The 20,897-nt window shown below is 57.8% G+C and overlaps 1 protein-coding gene across 1 annotated transcript in view; it reads left to right on the forward strand.

Moving 5' to 3' along the window:
- The window catches only part of ZMIZ1 (zinc finger MIZ-type containing 1), a 224,983-nt gene that overhangs the window by 102,371 nt on the left and 101,715 nt on the right, over window positions 1-20,897 (forward strand). The window contains exon 5 of the mRNA XM_069461150.1: window positions 18,309-18,417. Coding sequence (XP_069317251.1) covers window positions 18,358-18,417 — 60 coding nt within the window. The 5' untranslated portion in view covers window positions 18,309-18,357. The remainder of the gene's footprint in view (window positions 1-18,308; window positions 18,418-20,897) is intronic.

Genomic DNA, 20,897 nt, shown 5'->3' on the forward strand with positions numbered 1-20,897 from the left:
AGGCAAGCCCAGCCCGTTTTCCAGATGAAAAAAGACAAAATGGAGGAAGGACAAGGACTGGCCGGGGTCACACAGCAGGTTAGGGCAGAGCCATGACGGGGGCCTCCCCCTGCCCAGCTGCTGCCCGCTGTGGCAGCCTCCCCCCTGCCCAGCCTCACTGCCTCCTCCCCACCCCCAGAAGGTGGGGCAGCAGGGGAATTGGCTGGGCGACCACAGACCTCCGAGAGGCCAGGCTGGGGGAGGTCTAGGGGAAGAAAGCATGCGTCTCTCTTGTGCCCTGCAACCACGGTGCCCCCGGGCTGGGTTTGGGGGGCAGTGTGAGCCGGACTCAGAGTGTGGCAGCGCTGGTTCTGTGTGTGCAGGAGCCCGGAACCCCTCCCAGTGGGTCACATCTGGGAACACTGCAATGGGGTTGAACACCAGTGAGGGACCCCAGCCAGGCCCAAACGCCTCTGGGGGAAATGGAGTGAGCGTCTGTGCCCAGGGACAGGGCCTGAGAGCCCCTAAGGGGGTCGAGGATGTGAGGACCCTTGGGATTGGAGAGAACACGGTGCAGTGGTTCTGAGCACAGGCGCTGCAATGGCTCTGCCCACTCTCAGATGCAGAGCCCAGGCCCCTGACCTCTCTGAGCGCGGCCTCCAAGGTCAGGACAATTAAACGAGATAAACTGCCCAGGACAATTAAACGAGATAAACCTGTCCTAAACTCTTAGTGGGGCGCGTGGGGTGTGGTACAGGCTCCGCAGACGTTCACACCTTTGCTCCTCCTTAGTTCTGCAGGAGTTACAGGGCCTGTCCCCACCATCTGAGCAGTAAGTAGGGCGGCCAGTGTGGTGGGACAGGCTGGGAGGGACCCGGCACTGCCCGGGGGGGGCTCCCCTGGGCCAGGTTACTCAGGAGCCGGCTTTTAGGTGGGCAGCCACTGCCAGGGGTGAGCTGGCTAGGCTGCTGGCAGCCGGAGGACCTCGCAGAGCCGACCCTGGCCCCTTGGAGGCCCCAGGGGGCAGGGAGCGCGAGGGAGCCCAGGCTGGGGGGAGGCCTGCCTGTTCTTGGGAATTCACGACGTGTCTGCCTGTCGCAGGTACCTCGATAAGGAAGATTTGTGGGTGAGATTTGCAATTCTGTTTTCTCGGAGGGTTATAAATCAGCGGTACGCACACCCGGGATGCCGCACAGGCCGACTGCTCGTGCGCACACGCACACACAGGCGCAGAGACACAGTCTGGGTCCTGCCTGCTGTCCCCTGGCCGGGAGAGGTTCTCCAGGGAGCTGAGCGCTGTGAAGGGAAAAACCTGGGCCCCCAACTGCTGCCTGCCCTTACAGCGTCCCAGAACCATCCGGAATCAAGGACTGGGAGGCAGGGTGCCCCAGGGGTTGGAGAAACGGTGCATCCTGTGGACTAGAGTGTGAGCTCTGCAGTGTGCCTGGTTGGGTTCAGCCCTGGGCCCCGCGCTTTGCTAGCTGTGTGTCCTTGACGTGTTGCTTTCAAAGGTCTGTCTCAGTTTCCCCATCTGTGAAATGGGGCTAATCATAGCTGTACTTCATAGGATGGTTGAGAGAAGAAACAAGTTAATATGTACTTAAAACAGCACAGAGCACATGGTGCAAGCTCAGGAAGGCATAGCTGTCATCATCATATCATTGTCATCATCATCTTCGGAGTGTACTTGGGCCCAGCATAATCCCAACCACTCCAGTGGCTGAGGCAGGAGGATTGTTGGATACCAGGAGTTTGAGGCTGCAGTGAGCTATGGTCACACCACTGCACTCCAGCCTGGGTGACAGAGCAAGACCCTGACTCTTTAAAAAAAAAAAAAAAAAGTGTATTTGGATTTTGGGGATCAGACCAGGGCTTAAATCCCAGCTCTGCCGCTTGCTAGCTGTGTGAACTTGGACATTCTCCTGACCCTCTCTGAGCCTCCAGTCCCTCGTGGATAAAATGGACTCTTACTACAAGAGATAAAGCACACAAAGGATGTAGTATCAGGCCCTCAGGAAACGTCAGCCACTGTGCATCTGCCTGGAGGGGGGACGCGGGGCCTGGGGCCTCAGGTTCAGAGCCTCCAGGTGGTTCTGCTCCGAGGCCTGTCTTCCGGGGGGAGGACAGTGAGCAGAATGTCTAGAACAGAGGGGGAGGCTCTGAGGAGGGGGACCTCTGTCTTCCTTTCACTGTCAGGGGAAGAAGCCGCCAGCCAGAGCATCTGTCCCTGCCCCTGAGCCTCCGTCCACCCCTCTCCTGATGTGAGCATGAGAACAGGCCTTGGAGACTGGCAGGTGTGACTCACGGCTCTGCCATCCACTTACTGGGTGGCCTTGGGCAGGTCACTTAACCCCCCAATTCCCTTCAGGGAGAGATAATTGCGCCTGCCTCACCGGGCAGCTGGAGAATGAATTAAATGAGATAATGTGTGTTGAGCACTTAGCACAGCTCCCGGAGGCGGCCGGATAAGTGCTCTGCAAATGTGGTCACGGCCCCCTCTCTGCCTCCTCTCCTCTCTCTGACTCACTCACCCGCCTTCCCTCCCACACCTGATGCACGGCCGCATCCTCCTGGGCCAGACATTTCCGTATTTCTCCCTGGGAAGATGGGCTCTAAATCCAGGAGGCGCCTCTCGAGCTGCAGGAGTGAGCGTGGATGGAGGGAGATGACTTTGGAAATCCCAGACCTGCTCTGTTCTGAGCCGGTTCCCCTGTGTCAGCCGCGCAAGGGCTGAAGTGTGCCGTGCGCAAAGCCGGGACCGTGCTGGTCCGTCGCCGCCCGCCGCAGAGCCTTTACGGCCTCCCCGGGGTCCTCAGGTGCTGTCAGACGCAGGCTTGCTTCCAAGCTGTTCCTGGCATTTTTACCTGCTCAGCCATAAAGCTCTGGAAAGCCGTGAATCTGGGGATGAGTAGCTGCCCGCATGAGGGTAGGCGGGAGAGGTGAGGACCAGTGCCCGTGTTTTTGCGGAGCTGAATTTCTGCCCCTCTCCTGCCCAGCTCACTGCCCAGGCAAGCAGGGTGGTGACGCCTTTGATTGTCGGGAGCATCCCAGGCCAAGCCTCGGTCTCCCGTCAGAACTTTGGAGGCTGGACTTCTCTGTTGCCAGGGAAACCAGTGTGTTCCCAGGAAAGGAAACCACAGTGCTTTGGCTGTTAAGATGCACCCTCCCCCAAAATGAGTTCCCTCCAAAACTGATTCCCCCGAAACTGTCGAGTCGGCAGCATCCTACCTCCTCCCCGAGCCTGCTGAAATTATAGAAAATGAAATCTGCCCCTGACCTTGTGTTTTTCACCTCTTTTTTAAACATTCCATTGTAGCACAAGGACATGTTTTGTTTTTCTTATTTATCTTCCTCCCATGCCAGCTGGGGCTCCAAGTCCGTCTCTCCAATTGTTAACTGGAGCCAGAAGGGAAAGGACTTCCACATCTCTCTCTCTCTCTCTCTCTCTCTCTCTTTCTCTCTTTTTCTTCCCCGTTCAGCTGTCAGCAAAAATAAAACAAGCAGGTTTATATTTGGAAAGCAGAGGGTCTCAGCCACCAGATTGCTATGTCCGGGGTAGGTCACAGCCTTTGTATCTTCCCCTCCTGCAATACGGGCTTGAAATTTGATCCAGAGATTTGCAGAGAGTTGGGGGTGGAGGGGAGGTTTTTCAGAGCAGGCCTGTCTTTACTCACTTTGACTTTTAAATGCCATTGGAGGATCAGGGATGACTGTTCAGTGGCTGACAACACTGGGCCTTGGGAGAGATGGTTTTAGAAAAGAATCCTCTGGAAGAACTCTAGAGCAGGCAAGGTTTGGGCAGGGTCTCGAGCGTCTGTGTCTCGTAACTGTCCATCATCTGATCCCTGCAGCAGGAGGCCGGGAGCTCTCACCCAGCCGCCTCGCAGACAGGAACCTGGGCCGGGTGCAGCTCGGGATTCTCAGCCAGGCTTGAATGACTGACTGTGTAGTTACTGCTGGGAGACAAAACACAACGGGAAGGAAGGGAGACAGGAATGCGGCCAGCGTTCACGTTCAGATCCCTGGATGTTGTTAAAGACACTGCAGGGGAGGAAAAGGACGCGGAGGGACTTTGGTCCAAACCCCAGACACGCGCCTTCCCGCTTTGGGCCTGGTCTTCCCATCTGAACAACTGCCTGGGACCCGAAGCCTCTCCGGGCCCCTCCCTGGTCTGCCCCTTGCTCTGTCCTCTCGGGGCCACTTTGGGTGATCTGAGTAGTTAATTTTTCACCCAGAAGTGACTCTCTGTTCCGTAAGTAATTTTAAACAAATTCTGTTCCTATCCTTGCACTTCCATGGGGGCAGGAAAACATGACCGGCTGGGTTTTCCGCCGCCCTCCGCAGACTGGTGTGTTCCAGGCGGGTGCCTGCCCGGGCACAGAGACTGCCGCAGGGAGAGCCAGTGGGTCCCAAGGAAGGATCCTGGTGGGGTCGCAAATCCCGTTCAGCCCCATCCTGGATTTCCGGCGGATCTTTCCCATTGATTCCTGAAACCCTGTCAGATCTTGCTATTAGCACGAGGCTCTCAGAGTATAAAGTAAACTAATGAATTACAGCATGATTACACAGCACATAATTAACTTTGTAATTAATATGCAACTGCCACTTAAGCTAAAACACTGCTTATAGAGACGTACGGCAATAGTAAATCACAGGTCAGAAATAGCACTTTGGAATTTTCAAAAGAATGAACGTAAGCAGGGTATCTCTTAAGGCAGCAGGGCGAGTTAATTAGAAAGCAGATGCATTGTGAGGGTCCTGCTTCATTTCAATACCTTCTTCCTTAGGAAAGACGCCTGTGCCACCCCAGCGACTGACGGGCCGGGCCTGGCCAAGAGGGCACTGGGCATGTGGCTTCATTTCCACAATAAGACAGGCCCACCCCCTGCCCACCCCCGTCTTCACCCTCTGCCCAGCCACACTGCCCTCTGGCCCTCGGGGCTGGCTCCATCCTCTTCCTCCAGGGAGCCTGTGGGGTGCTCCCCAGCCTGGCCCAGGGCCTCAGCAGTCCAGTCCGGTGGTGGGCACCGCCAGCAGGTGGGTCGGCACTTGTCTGTCTGCCTTCATCTGGATTTTAGGCTGCTGGAAGTCAGCGATGTCATCCTACTTTAATGTTTTCTTCCCCCAACCTGCTGCCAGAACATTAAAGGTAGAAGATTCCTTAGAAATCATCTCACCCAGTCCCCATTTCCCCAAGGCCAGAGAGTCGCAGGGCTGAGCACCGCAGTCACATGGCAACGTGGGCCCGGGCCTGGCAGGAATCTCTGCCCAGCACCTGGCTCTAGCCCTGCGTCGGGCCAAGTGGACACTGCCAGTCTAGGGGTATGATTAGGCTGAGACCTTTGAAATGAGTCAAACCCAGGTTCCAATCTCAGCAACCTCACTGCCCAGCTGTGTGACCTTGGGCAAGTTACGTAACTTCTCTGGGCCTCAGTTTTCTCCTCTGTAAAGTCTGAGCAGTGATGCCCACCTTGCTGAGTTGGAGTGAGAATTGGGTGGACTGGCAGAAGGGAAAGGGCCCGGTGCAGTGAGTGCTCACTAAAGCCGATCGCCCCTGCTGCCCTCAGGTTTGGGGTGCAGGAAGAAGCTGGTGACATCTCGATCAGCCCCATCCTTCCAGGGCTGACAAAATGGGCACTGAGAGGTCACTTCTTGTCCTGTGTCCCAGCCCAGGCTGGGCACAGCCAATGCAGAGCTGACACAGAGCAGGAAAGCGATGACCCAGAGGGCCTCCCCCAGGACAGCCAGGAGCCGGGCTGTCTGCCCCAGAACGGTGCGGTGATAACTCGGTTTTCTGGATAGCTGCTGGGCTTTGAAGTCCGGCAGAGCTGGGTTCGAATCCCAGCTTAGCCATCTTCTGATCTTGGGCAGGTTCCTTAATTATTTTCAGCCTTAGTTTTCCCATCTGTAGATGTGCTACTCATTCTACCTTTGGCTATATTGTTATGAAGATAATTCATATAAAATGCCAGATACACAGCCTGGCATAGTAGATAAAGAATGACACACCTATTGTTCTTGTTGTTATTCATAATTACGAATGGAGATTTCAGAGTGGCTGCAGGAGGGCGCCCACCGCCCCAGGTAGACAGCCCTGGCCGCGCCCCCCACCCCCACCCCCTGGCCCCCAAGCCCGGCAGCAGAGCTCAGTGCTTCGGTAGGGCAGGAGAGGGGGCGTGGCAGTCTTCCCCAGCCAGCCTAGTCTCTGCCTCAGGCAGCTTCTCTGACCTTCCTCCTCTGGCCTGTGCCCTTCCAGCAAGTGGCCTGGGCCCCTGTGCCCACGTGGGCCAGTCTTGCTGGGGGAGGGGACCTTCAGGCCAGCCCTGGCTGGTTGGGTATGTCTGAAGTGGCAGTGGCTTTCATGAAGCTGGACAGGATATTGGATTCAGAATCCAGGGTTCAGATCTTTCTGTGGCTTCTCTTCCCACAGACCTTTGTGGCCAGAGCCCAGGGTGGAGCAGGGAGTCTTCCTCCCAGCCCCCAGCCTGCCCTCCCTGCACCCTCTCTGCCTCCGCTCCAGCCTCTCCACCCTGTGGCCACTCAAGACTCCTAGGCCAGTGTTTCTCAAAGTGAGTTCTGGGGAAAACTAGTGTTTAGTGAAAAAAGCGTTTGTGATCCAGTCAGTTTGGGAAAGGCAGATAGCGTGCTGTAGCAGTCTCCCAGAATCTGCAGCTTCCCCAGCTCGTCTGGCCAGGGAGCCCTTCATGCAGGGAGCAGCTCTTCCAAGGATTGGATCTCGGGCAGTGCCACTGGGGCGTCCCAGCCCCCAGAATACAGCAGGGACTCCTCTCTGGTCTCCCTCCCACCTGCACAGCTTCACGTGGGCGTCCAGGCCACTCCTGGGGGAGCTCACATGTTCCAGAGCTCCTACCCCAGCTCTCCTTCCCTCCCTCTGGGACTTTTCGTGACTGGCCTTTGCCGTGAGAACAGAGTCTCTCCAGCTCCTCAACCTGGCACTCTGGCCAATGAGCACAAGCCCCTGCCTCCGTCTCAGCCTCAACCACCCACGTCCTCCGAGGCATCCTACTTGAGCTCACGCTGTGGTTCCCAGAGGCACCTCCATCCAGCGTGGGCCCCTTTCATTGTTTCATAAATTGAGCTTCTCCCTAAGACATTGCACAGCTAAAGAATAGGTTTAAAAAATAGGGTATTTTTTTAAAGGTTGAAAATCCTTACCATGCAGAACGGTGGCAGTTAACTCCCCCACGCAAGCACTGGCTCCTCTGTCCCCAGTTTCTTCCTGTGTGTGATGGAGCCAATAAAGCCCACCAGGGCCCTATAGAGCTTACGTCCAACGCCCCAGGGCTGGGCTGTTCCTAGTCGCTAACTCACGTGGGTGAGCTCAGCAGCCTAGGAAGGCGTACTATTACTATGACTGTCGTTACTGTTCACGATGCATGCTGAGGCTAGCGACTGCGGCACCGGCAAGCAGCAGATTGCAGATTTGAACCCAGGCAGCCTGGTGCCCTTAACCACTAAGCTACACTGCCTGTCCACAGTGGGGTGAAACAAGGGTCAACTAGTGAGGTTATGACACCAAAGTGCTTTGTAAACTGTAGCGTGCTTTGTAAACTGTAATGTGCACAGAGTGTCAAGTCACCATGCAGCTTTGGAGCATTTTGCAAGATTTTTGTCTCTGCCAGCTTTCAGCAGGCAGTCAGGAAGCAATGTTTTCAGGGTGCCTGTGGGGTGCCTGGCTTATGCCTGCAGGGCTCCAGGGGCGAGGGCTCCCACTCCCAGTCTTGGCACAGTCCCTGAGTAGTCTCACACCGAGAGACTCCCGGAATACAGACCAGCCAGGCGGTGTGAGGGGACCCAGGGCCAGCTGACTCACAGCTCCCCACGCCTTGGGTTTTCTGGAGAGTGGGGCTGGATGGGTCAGCGCGCCAGTCTCAGCCCAGCTGGGACCCTCAGATGCAGGGATGTGGAAAGTCTCCACACGGAGCCCTGGGGACTGCACACGGCTTCTGCAGGGAAACCACAGATGCTTCGCAGTGAGAGCCAAGCCCCTGTTCCCGCCAGACTTGGCATGGGCACCCTCTCCTGCCCCGCCCCCGCCCCGAGGCGGCTGTCTGAGCTGTCTGGGGACTGACCGCAGGCCTGGCCTGGGCAGGCATGTGCAGGGGTGGCCGGGACGTGGTCAGGGGCAGGGAGAGAGTCGGGAAGCTCGGGGCAGCTGGGGCTCCTGGGGCCTGGTGTGGGTCCTGGCCCTACCTCTGACCCACATGGGGCCTTCAGGGCCCTACCGACACTCACCCCTGCCCCAGGCCTCAGTTTCCTCATCTGTAAATGTCAGGATAGTCCTGTGCAGATCCCAAGATCACTTCCAGATCGAAGCCATGAAGACAGTCTGTTGTTTTTCTTACGTCTACCCCCTTTTCAGCTCACTTTCTGCCTTCTGGTTCCTCTTTCCCCAATTTTTTTTATTTTTTGAGACATTTTTAAAAATCCTACTGACAGTTAGTAGCAACTAACTAAAGGAGTAGGCATACGCAGTTAGTAAAAACCAGAGCACAGGCTCAGGAGGAGAGCTACTGCGCCTGCCAGCCACACCTCCCTGTGCCACCAGGTGGAAATCACCTACCCTCGTTGAACCTCAACTTGCTGATCTGCAAGATGGAATAACACTTGTTTGCAGGCTTCTGCGAGACTGTGATATAAGGTTGCTTGAAGCTGGCTCACCCATCCATGAGGCTCTTTGTTTGAGAAGAGTTTGGCTGTGACACTTGATTTAGGGGAAAGAGCACAAGGTCAGAAATCGGGAAGTCTGTGTGCGGATCTGCCAGCTAAGGCCCTCCCCTCTCCAGGCCTCTGTTCACTCTCCTTTCAAAGATGGGCCACCTGGAAGACTTTGTCTCATGTGTTGGTACCAGGTGGTTAAGAATGGCTGGGCAGAAGGTGTGTGGAGTTGGCTGGGCATGCCTGGACTCAGTGGGAAGAGTGCAGGGATTGATTAGCCATGCCTGCCGTGGGTGCAGGAGGTGGGGGTGGTGTCCATACCACAGACACACCACAGCCCTGCCATCCCCATGCCAGGTGGTCTTTAAGGGCTCATCCAGTTCTGCCTGGCTCTTCCTGGGGGATGCCATTGCCCCTGCCCCTGCCCCTGCCTGGCGTTCCCTGTCTTGAGGACCTGGAGTTAGTGAGGGGACAGTGGAGAACAACTCCTTGACCCTGGAGCCAGGGCTGCAGGGTATTTACAGCCTTCTGGAGGACACCAGCTGGTGATTAGGGGTCCTGTTTCCATCTCCAGTCACATCCCTCCCCACATCTCCTAAGGGCTATTGGGTAACTGTCCCCACCCCGCTCTTCCCCACTTCGTGGCGATCACAGGCAGCAGCCTTGAGACAAAGCCGGGTCCTGGCCGCTGTGTGGGCACTGCCCTCCGGGGACAGGCTCAGGGCCTGGGCCCGGCGCTGGACAGGCTTGTGACGCCTCCTCTCTGGACCGTCCTCAGCACTCCACAGCCGTGCGAGTCGCCCCCCTCACGCTCAGGGCAGTGAGGGCCGGGGAAGGCAGGGTCTCATAGAGAAAGGCCTGCCACATTCCTGTGGAGAACACGAGGCGGAAAGACACGGGCGTGGTGATCACACCTGGGCTCAAATCCTGGCACTGCCACTTCTCAGTAGTGTGACCCTGAGCAAGTCATTGGACCTCCCGGAGCCCCAGTTTCTTCATCTGTAGTGCAGTAGTAATAACTGGTAATAACTTGGAACTCGGGTTCCAAGGCTTATTCAAGGTGACTTAGAGCAGCTGTTCCCAAGCTTTCTGGCACCAGGGACCGTCTTCATGGAAGACAAATTTTCCACAGACCGGGGGGTGCAGCAGAGCTCAGGCAGTGATGCGAGCGATGGGGAGCAGCTGTAAATACAGACGAAGTTCACTCGCTGCCCGCCGCTCACCTCCTGCCGTGCAGCACACCCCCCCAAAGTTCCATAGAAGACAGTTTTTCCATAGGCAGGGTTGGGGGGCATCCCTAATAGGTCACAGGGTTGGGGACCGCAGACTTAGAGAACCTAGTGTTTGACACACATATGTTCAGTAGTTGTTTAGTTTCTCTTTCCACTCTGCAGAAACAAAACGTAGGGGCATGGCCTGCCTTGGGAATGAGAAGAAGCCCAAGGGGCCTCGCCAGGGCCGAATCCAGCCCTCCTTTGCCTTTTGGGGAGAGAAGCTGTCAGAGGAAGTTCACTGTGAGGTCAGGGGTTTGGAGTGTGGCCAGAAAATGGCAGGAGGGTTCGGCCTCAAGAACATGGCCTAAGCTTCATGGCATCATGGGCCCCGAGGGACAAGGTACACCCAAATGCAGCTGGCATCCCAGCCAGTGTGGGTTGGGACAGTGGGCTGGCACCTTTGTCAGGCCACATCCATGAGTGTTTTCCCCAGTAATCCGTCACTCCTTCTCAATTAACTTTTGTGCCCCAGGACAGGTTGTCGGGCATAGCTGTGTGAGGCTGGCCCTCACAAAGCCCCCACTCTGAAGTGCCAAGGCTGCATTATATTGTCCCCTTCGCCAGCGTTGACGGTGGGTGGCCTGTGGAGTAGGTGGGTGTTGGGAGATTGGGTCATGGAGAGAAGTGGGTCCACCCTACCAGAAGCCTTGAGTGCCAAGCCAGAGCATCTGAACTCTGTGGCCAGGCAGTGTGGAGCCTTGCCAAGCCTTGGCACAGGAGCTCTGCCCGGGTTGAGGAAGGAGGGACTGAATTCTAAAGAGCTGTAGTCTGAATTCACAATTTAAGTTTCTAGAACACTGTCCTCTTAGTGACTCCATGTGCTCATCTCCCTAGGAGATGCGCCTTCCTCTGTGACAGGCGAGGGCACAGGTGCAGGAGGGTCTGCTCCCAGGACCACTGCTCTCCCAGAGGCCCCACCCTGTGTGAGGACTCGAGCTGGCCCGAGGACCTGCCCCGGCTGCCCTGCTAAGAGTTAGAAGCAGCTGCACAGGGCCAGCTTCCCAGTGCTGCCTCTTCTGTCCCTCTCCCCTCTTCGTCTCCTGCCCCTCGCCATTCTTCCTGACTTCCCTGGGGTAGAGCACAAAGCCACTCTGCTACTGTCCCTGCTTCACCACCTCTCCTGTGCTTCCAGGCTGCGCGTCTGGTGGGGAGTCACGAGGATTGGGAGTGGAAGACCCCCCTGCTGGCCACCGGCAGTTTCTGCGCCCCTCTGAGCTTCCGCTCCTTCCCTTTAAGACGAGGAGGGCATCAGTCCACATCAGCACTTTCCTAGCCTCGGTCACTTTCATCCCATCCGTACTAGGTGTAAAATGTTTCTTTGGGCCCAGCGCAGTGGCTCACACCTGTAATGCTAACACTCTGGGAGGCCGAGGCAGGAGGATTGCTTGAGGTCAAGAGTTCGACATCAGCCTGAGCAAGAGCGAGACCCCGTCTCTACCAAAAATAGAAAAAATTAGCTAGGTGTGGGGGTGCACACCTGTAGTCCCAGCTACTCAGGAGGCTGAGGGAGGAGGATCACTTGAGCCCAGGAGTTTGAGGCTGCAGTGAGCTATGATGACGCCACTGCACTGTACCCAGGGCGATAGAGTGAGACCCTGTCTCAAAAAAAAAAAAACCCCAACAAAATCCAGTTTCTTTAATCCACATAGGTCTGCCGTTCTACCTAACTTAACTGCATCCTAAATAATATTTATGAACTCACCAGGGATTATTGTCCTTGTCCAAAAACTTCATTATGAAAACATAAAAGGTTTGCCTGTGGACCACCTTGTCATCCTTGTTCCACTGGTGGCACATGTGTCACCCTTTGGGAGCCCTGGACGTGGTGACCAGCGTCTGAGTCCCAAGATGCTCTGATTAGGACCAGGTCACTGGGTTTCAGCTCTCACCACCCTGGGTCACGTGTACACCCACAGTGGTGGTGCATCCCGCCATCTGTTCATCCATCTAATGAGCACCTGCTGGGTGCCGGGCCCTGGGCGAGGCTCTGGGATCCGTCACTGGAAGACATCCCAGCTGACAGGGGAGACGGATGCAAAGACACGTCACTGATCTAGTGCCGCTGAGATGGGGGTGCGTGACGGGGACGCTGAGGGGATAGGAGTGGGAGTGAGCGGCTCTGCTGGGGGAAACCAAGAAAGGGGGTGACAGTTGGGCCAGGCCGTGATGGATGGGAGAGGGCCAGGCAGTCTGGGCTGATGGCCAGTCCCTGACGAAGACGTGGAGGTGTGGCCTTGAGAGCACACTCCAGGCGGCAGGGAGCAGCCCCATGCGGGGGACGCAGGGAGCACTGGGAGTGAGGGGAGGTGGGGGCCAGGCTGAGGAGGACCCTGACCGGCGCTGGCGCATGCAGGTTGGCAGGTTGCTGCTGAGCCCAGGGCTCATGACGTCTGTCCTTCGCAGAGTCTGAGGCTGGTGAAGGGCTGGGTGGGTCCCCTGGACCCTTGGGCTCTCCCGCCAGGCCGAGCAGCAGGCGTGTCCCCACGCAGCTCGCTGGCCCTGGCAATGTTCTGGAGTGCAGCTTCTGCTCTCGGGCTGTAGGTAGAGCCCTCGCCCTCCCACCCCTGCTGCCAGCTCCGCTTGCCCCAGGGGACCTGAGCTGCAGATGTGCATGGTGATTGAATCATTTCTGCACACCGCTGCTCACATAGCTCCCCGGGGACCCGCCACTTGCCTGTGCAAGCTGTCATGAGATGTGTGTGCTCAAGTGCATCTGTGTCGGCATTCAGTGAGTGCACGTCCCTGCTGTAAGTGCGCAAAGGAGCACGTGTGTATGTGTCTGTGCGCACATGTGTGCGGTGCCAATGCCTCTCTCCCTGGGTGCGTGTGTGTGAAGTGTACCAATTAACTAGTGAAGCCTCAAAGGTGAGAAATAAAACCCTTGTGTTCGTACAACGGACTGGTAGGTTGGCCTGCCGCCCTGGGGACCTGCCTGCAGAGCACCACGTTCCCGTGGGTCAGCCAAGAGCACCCCATCCTGCATCCAGGGAGGAGCCTGCTGAGGGCCGTATGCCTCTTCCGACCTTTCAGACCAGGAGAGACGCTGCCCGAGGACAATCCAGAGGCCCTACTTAGAGCTGCCAGAGGGATTCGGGGCCAGCTCAGCCCCTGGCGCCGTCTGTGTTCTCTCCCTCTCTCCACCTTTGCCTCCCACCCTGCCATACAATGGCATGGGACAGGTGGTCCCCAGGCCCCTTCACTGTCCACATCGTAGTCCCTGAGCAGCCCTCCGTGCATAACAGCAGCTAACTTTGCTTGCACGCCAGCTGTGCTAGGCACCACCCAGGGTAGACTCGGCCCCGCCTTGCCAGGTGCCGAGAAGTGTAAATGGAAGCTTGGCCCTGCAAGACCTCTCCTAGGAGTTGGGAAGACCGGGCGACCCATTGTCACCATCCAAAAACTGCCATTTGCACGGCTAAGCCCAGCCAAGCAGAAGGAGCAAGGCAAGTGCAGGGCTGTGGAAGGGGCAGCGTCACGGCCTTGGGCTGCCGGGAAGAATGGCTCCCGGAGCCCGCAGCCTCCCCGCAGGCCTGCCCTGAGACAGGCTCTGCAGTTTCAAAGGCAAGTGTTCTACTCTTGTGGAGATGGACTTTTCCAAAGAGCCAGAGCTCCTCACAGGGAAATTCTAAGATGTGTGAGTTTGATGGGCCACCAAAGGCTGGCTGGCCCAATCCTTCGTTTCACAGGTAGGGAAACTGAGGCCCAGCTTTTTGTCCTGCTTGCACAGCTATAGGGCGGTAGGGTGGGGGCACCCATCAGTCCCCCCAACGCTGACTAGCTTTGCATCACCGGCAGGCTTGCGGCTGCTCAGACCAGGAGAGATGGTGGGGTCCTGAACCGGGGTGGGGGTCCCCTGCTTGAGCCCACCCCCCATCAGAGGCAGACAGGCAGCCGGGAGGGCTGAGGCCATGGGTGCACCCAGGGCCAGGCCGCCAGTGATCTGTTGGGAGAGAGCCTCGGCCTCACTGGCCGCTGGGGCTGCAGCCACGGAGGATTTGTAGCGACTTGTAAAGGCTTAAAGGAGTCCAGGTGCCCGGAGGCGGAGGCAGCGACCGAGCCCAGGCAGCGCTCCCATGGCAAAGGGCGACCTCTGCCGGCCACTAGATGCCCTCCACTTCCCAGCCCGGCCAGCATGCAGGGAGCCAGAGCTGCTGGGATGGCCTTGGAAGCTCCTGAGTGGGTTTGGGCAGGTTGGATGAACGAGGAAGACAGCTCTTTGGGCCCAGGCACTGCACGAGGTGGGGAATGCCAGGAGACTCTGCCTACCAGTCCAGAGGAGTGGAAAGGACAACACATTAGCAGTTAGAAAGGCAGAGGATTTGAATCTCAGTCCGGCAGCTTTCTGGCTGTGTGACCTTGGGCAAGTTGCTTCACCTCTCTGAGCCTTTTAAGGATTAAGAAAATTAGCACTGCAAAGGTCCTGGTGTGACACCCAAACTAGCAGGTACAAAACAAATGAAAGATCCCAGCCTGCCCCCTCCACAAGCTACCTCTCTCGTGCCTCCCTGAGCCCCTCCTCTCTTCATGCCTGGGACCCTTAACCTTCAAGGCCTTTGAATCTTTTACGGTGGAGACTGGAGCCTCCCATCCCTTCCATTCCTGGTGTTAATAACCCCAACTTCCTACCACTTATCTCAGAAGTTTAAAAACATCACCTCACCTATAGGTGCCTCCTTGTCAGCCAGCCGTTTGTTCTTTTATAGATTAAGAAACACGGGACACACAGCTGTCCCTGTGATCTGTGGTATCTCTCCTGCCAGCCGCCCACCCACCCTGGGACCTGTCCCAAGCCCAGCCTGGCACTCCTTGGTTCCTGTACGGTGGAGCCATGGCCGGGGAGAAAAGCCCAGGTCGCTGGCTGGGTGGATCTGGGCTCCTGGTGCCCGCCCGGGACCGCCCTGGGTGGGATCCAGAGACTCTGTCGGTCCTCCAAGGCCCACTGGGTCTCTGACCCTGGGCACAGCGCCGTGCCCATGCCGGGGAAAGTTCCTCCTAAGAGGCAGAGCCTTATGAGACCACCTAATCCCCGCTCTTCACTATTCCGTTCTACAAGTGAGGAAACCAAGGCCAAGAAACCCGAGAAGCCTGCTCAAAGCCCCTCCTGGAGTGAGGAAGAGGAGGGAGGGCCCGGAGAACACCCTGAACCTCCACAGTGCCCAGGAACCTCCACGGGCCCTCGCAGCACTTAGGCTTGTCAAGAGCGCCCCCTGCTGGCTGCACGGGCCACCACAGGCCCTTTGTCCTGGTCTGCTGCAGCCTGTGGACAGTGGGTGGAGGCTGGTGGGCCTGGAGTTTCTTTGTACTTCCCTTCAGTCTCCTCCAGACGGGAGCTGACCCACCCCAGCCTTTGTGCGATGGGTCCCTCGGGCTGGCTGTGGACACTGCACTCTGTACTGGAACCCTGGCAGCCAGTGTTCGGGACCCAAGCCTTGGCAGCCCCCTGGCATATGTGTTGCCTGGGAGACCAACAGGGTCCTTCAGCTCAGATGGGGCCAGGCACCGGGAACTGAGGTGTTCTCACCGAAGGTGGCACTGGCTTGCTCCTGCTCTGGGCCCCCCTGTGTCCCTGCTACCCAACCCCTCACCCCCCACATTTGTCCCTGGCCCCAGGAGCCTGTGTCATATGAGTGCTGGCTTCAGCTCTGTGCAGATAAACTCGAGAGGAGAGATGTAGCCCCTGCCTGGGGGACGTACAGGGGTAGGAAAGGGAGTTACATCCTCACCACTTCCTCCCCCCAAAACACACTCACACACGCACACACAGATACACACCTGCACCCCTAGCTCCTCCCCGGCACCTGTTCAAGAGTGGGGGGCATGATCAGAAAGCCAGCATTCTGCAGCTGGCTCCTACCCAGCCAACTTCAGCCTCCAAGCCTCAGTTTCCTCATCTATAAAGTGGGTATATATTAGCATTTTCTCTCTGTGCTGTGCCTGGACCAGCAATGACTTATAAGAGGAGCGCAACAGATAATCACCTATAAGTGACCTGGAGTCAATACAGGCTTGGGCGGAGAGTTCCCTGAACACAGGAAAATTACCCCATTCTAACCTCCGCACGCCCCATCAATCTAGCTTGGGACCCAGCACAGCATAGTTATTAAAAAGCATTTTCTGGGTGAGTGGAAGCATTCGTGGATGAGCAAGTGGAGACTAGAGTTGTCTGAATGGAGGGGTGGACAGATGGACAGGCAGGCATTGAGATGGATCCACGATGGGTGGGAAGCTGGACGTCAGGGTGCGTGATGGCTGGCAGGGTGGGGGTGGAAGCAATGAGTGTGGGCACAGCCTCTCTCTTACCTTCTTGCTGGAGAGCTTCAGAAAGCACTTATCACGAGTACAAATGCCCAAATGACCCAGCAGCTCCGCTCTGAGAGTGTGCTCTCTGGAATAATTCACACATGTGTGATGTGCCAATATAAAAGGTTATTCCTGCAACACTGTTTGCAATGGTAAAAATTTGGTAACAGCTTCAGGCTCCATCATTTCAGGCTGGAGTGTGAATCCCTGAGTGGAGGGGCCCTGTCTGGGGCCTCAGGCCTCAGAACAGCCCCTGGCGGCGGGTAAATAGTCAGATGTTAGTTGGATAAATGCTTCATCCATACCCTGGAATACTGTGCAGCCGTTACAAAATGAAAAAGGCTCTATATGTCTCGATGTGGAATAAACTTTGAGATATACTATTAAGAGGGGCAAAAAAGCAAGGTCCAGATAATGTGTGTAGAATGCCATCATTTTATGTTTTTTAAAAAAGAAAAAGTAGCAGGCGATGGTACACGTAGATGTTTGCTTCTAGAATATGAGGCTGTCTGGACGGGGAAGTGACGTCACTGGTTCTCCTAGGAAGGGCACCTGGGGTGTGGGGACAGGGCCGGGACTCAGCACTGGCTACCCTGGTGGACTTTCTGATCTTCGAACTATGCAAATGAATTACCCTTTCAACACTCACGGCACGATAAGAATTGCTTTAAAGGATGCGTAGTAAGAGCTCCTTGGAGGAGGAGGAGGAGGAGGAGGCTGGAGCCAGGCAGTGGCGTTGCTTCCCCCAGTGAGGGTGCTCGTGCTGCAGGCCGAGAGTCAGGACGGAGAAAGCAGACAGGCACGGCCCAAAATTCTATTAGCCGAGGGGGCTCAGCAGATCTGGGGACCTCAGTTTCCTCCTCTGTAAAGTGGAGGTGCTCCTAGCCTGACAGTGGGCGCGAAAGGAAAGGAGAGAATGCAGGTGCTCAGCACATGAAAAGTCCTGGGCAAGGGGACCTTTCTTGACGTGACCGGGGATGAGGGGTCTTTGGGGGACAGCATGGCAGGATAGCAGAGAAGGCCAGGGCCATGGGCCGCCTGTCCAGCACCCTGGGTCTGAACTGTGTGGGCAGCCTGAACTGGCCCCTGGGTGTGGGAGGGCAAACCGAGCTGGCAGTGGGCAGACTCCTGCTTTGGCCCAAGGACATGGATGCCCGAGCGGGGGGTGGACTAGAGCTGTGCAGTCTGTCCCCTCTCTGTCTCTCTATCTCTGTCTCTGCCATCACTGGAGGGGCCTGGGGGCTTTCAGGGCTTTCTGGAGCCGAAGGAGCCTCCTTCACTTAGCTCTGCCATCTGGAGGGAAGCCCCCCTCATATTAATGTTCCCGAGCCCCCCACTGCACCCCAGTTCAGGAAGGGTGAGCCTCGTGCCCAGGACTCCAGGCCCCCGACTGCTCGGCCTGTGCAGCAGAAGCGGCCGTCAGTGGGCCGGCAGTCAGGAGCCCGGGTCCTGCTGCGGCCTCTGATGCTGGCTCACTGTGTCAGGTGACTTCCCTCCTCTCCCTGAGCTTCAAGTTTCTGGAAAATGGGTGCGGTGCCTCCCACTGTCCTTTTCCGGGAGGCAGGGGTGTGGGGGGCCGGTGACAAAGTGGAAAAATGCAGCTGTGAATGGTTTGTAACGGGTGAAGAACTCTAAAGCATGAGGGATGTGGCACCCGTGACAGATCTGTGCTCAGACCACACCTGCAGTGCAGGTCGTCACGCAGGAAGGTCCTCACATGCACACACGCAGCCTCACGGAGGGGGCCAAGCCCCGAACCAGGAATCCAGGCATGGGGACACCGTCCCCCGACCCCTGCCCACCCAACACACATGTGCACATACGGAAATGCGTGCACCCACGTGTGTAGTTCCTCGTCTCCTGGTGGGCGTGCCCGCCCAGTGCTCACACCGAGGAGCGCCTCCTGCCCTCAGCCCAGTGGGGTGACCTCCCGCTGTGACCCCTGTGGCCCTGCAGGGCCCAGCAAAGAGCCCTGGAACCTGCTGGTGTTGAGAGCGGAGGGTGGCTGGGGGCCCCGTGTGAGGTTGACAGGCCTGGCACGGTCTCGGTGACACCCTGTGCCCTCTCTCTTCACAGGCTGGACAACGTTCATGGCTCTCGGGTAGAACCCAGCGAAACGGCCAGAATGAATTCTATGGACAGGCACATCCAGCAGACCAATGACCGCCTGCAGTGCATCAAGCAGGTGGGTGTGTGGGGCTGCAGGCCTCCGGCGGGCGCTGGGGGGATGGTGGGCATGGGCCAGCGCCCGGGGCTCCCTGACCACCCGCCTGGGGAGACCATCGTTGGCACGATGCACCAACCAGCCTGACGCTGGAGTCACACACCTGAGTTTCAACGCCAGCGCTGCCCTGTCCCTTCCTCCTCTCCCTTCCCAGCTGTGCGACCTTGGTCACAGTGCTCGTTGGTGTGCTCTGGGCTGTTCTGAGGACGCCGTAGGTGCCCAACACTGCGATCTGCCTCCACATCCTTCCCAGACCTGTGCTTTCTGCCCCTCTGTTCAGCTGTTCTCTAAAAAAAAGCCACAACAGAAGAAAAGCTTCTGGTTAATTAGATCATTTTATTTTATGTTTTTAGAGACAGGGTCTTGCTCTGTCACCCAAGCTGGAGTGCAGTGGCACAATCGTAACGTAGCTCACTGCAGCCTCAAACTCCTGGGCTCAAGTGATCCTCCTGCCTCAGCCTCCCGAGTAGCTGGGACTACAGGTGTGCCGCCATGCCTGGCTGAGAAATTAGATCGTTTTACAGGAAAGGCAGCTGAGCCATAGAAAGAGGAACGGAGTAGCCCGAAGTCACGAAGCCCAGAACCTGGCCCTGCTGGTGCTGGGAGGGCCTCATCCCAGAGGGTGTCGAGTCCCCCCCGCCGATGCTCGTGCCAAGCCCAAGGGGCAGTTCACCCGGGAGTACCCACCCCTGGGCTCCGCCTCCCGCAGCCCAGCGAGGCTGCTTGCTTTGCAGATCGAAAGGTGTTACCGCGCTGCAGGAGGCAGCAGGGGTAGCAGGAGGGGTGTGGGCTTTGGCCCAGACAGACCCAGACCCGAGTCCTCATTCCTCTCTGTCCCCACTGTGGGATCTCAGGCTGGTCCTTCATTTCTCTGAGCCTCAGTCTCCTCCTCTGTCAGGTGGGGCCTCCCTCATAGGCTGCTATGTCCCCCGTAGCCCAGCCCTGGCACGTGGTGGGTGATCAGCTGAAGGTGGTGGTGGCTGTTGTCCTCTGTATCTCGGCGAGGGGGAGGGGAGTGCTGGGCGGGGGCCCCTGGCTCAGGCAGGCTTAGCAGAAAGCTCCAGCGACCAGCGTGGGCCGCAGCCCCAGGACCCCGGCCGGGCAGAGCTCTCGCCTCCTACCGCAAGCCAGCCTCCCATTCCTGGGGGCCAGGACCCCACGGAGCCTGGCCGAGGTGCCCACCCAGTGGAGCTGTGGCTATTCCCGGGAATGAAGGAGGGATGTGTGTCCTCTCATTAGCATCAAACAGAGCAGTCTGGAAGCCGGCGCGGGGTCTGAGGAGAGGAAATTGAAGAAGACTTGTTACAGATTGAACCCAGCCCGAACCGCTCTCCCGAACGCCAATTACGCGCCTCTGCTCACAGTTGCAGAATAGAAACCAGACAAGCGCCTCCCTCGTCCCCCGCCTTCCTCCTCCTCCTGGGGCTCTGCAGGGCTCTCCCAGCTCTGCCTCTGACCCACTTTCTCCTGCCCATGGCTCAGCTGGCACTGACCCCAGCCCCCAGCAGTGCCGTCATGGCCCCTGTCCCTGAGCCCTCATGTGCCAGGCACGCCGCTCCTCCTGAGACCTGCTCCCAGCACCCAGCTCTGTGTCACCAGGAGCCAGGGTGTACTTGAGTCCCTTGGCCCTCCCTGGGTCCAGCGTGGGCAGAGGCCCACCCAGGCAGTAGCCCCACTCCCCGAGGCATGGCCCACACAGCTCAGATTTACAAGTCAGGGAACCTTCGTCCCCTTTCCACCGCTTCCAGGCTATGCGACCTTGATTAAAATGCCGCTTCATCTTGCTTCATCTGTAAAATGGGCGTCATGATTAATGCACAATCAGCCAGCCAGGGCCGGAGCCCCAGCTGCCCTCCCCTGCATGCGAGTGTGCCACACGTGCACAGAGGGCTCTGCGTCTGGGCCAGACAGTGGCACGTTTGTGAGTGTGAGCGGGTGGTCCGGATGTCCCCTGGGCTGTCCGAAGTTCCCTGCGTCCTCCACGCCCCTCGTCCTGCACCTCCGGTGGGAGGCAGCTCAGCGCCGACATCCATCTGCTCCACGGCTGCCTGAGGACTGTTGATTCTCAGGCATCCCATAACCTAATCAGAAGAGAAAGGCGAGCATGTCTGCACGCGCGGAGGATGACAGATGTGTCGACTGCGCAGACCCTGGGCTGGTAGGGGCCGAGGCTCCCATCAGCAGCCTCACCCCGCCGCACAGCCTTCCCTCCCCCACCCGCCCTGCTCTAGCCATTGCTGGGCTCCGCCCCCAGCACCCTGCTGCCCTCCTCCCCGCAGGCCCCTAGCTCAGCTGCCTTTGCCCCCTCTCAGCCTCATGGTCCTGGGGAAACCAGTGCTCCCTCTCTGCGACGTGCCCTGCCAGAGGTTGTAGGCACATCTGGCTCCACCAGCCCAGCCAATCAGCTCATTCTTGCTCAGCAGCCACCCCGAACTCCAGGG

Source organism: Eulemur rufifrons, chromosome 28, assembly GCF_041146395.1.
Source record: "Eulemur rufifrons isolate Redbay chromosome 28, OSU_ERuf_1, whole genome shotgun sequence".
NCBI classification, from domain to species: domain Eukaryota; kingdom Metazoa; phylum Chordata; class Mammalia; order Primates; family Lemuridae; genus Eulemur; species Eulemur rufifrons.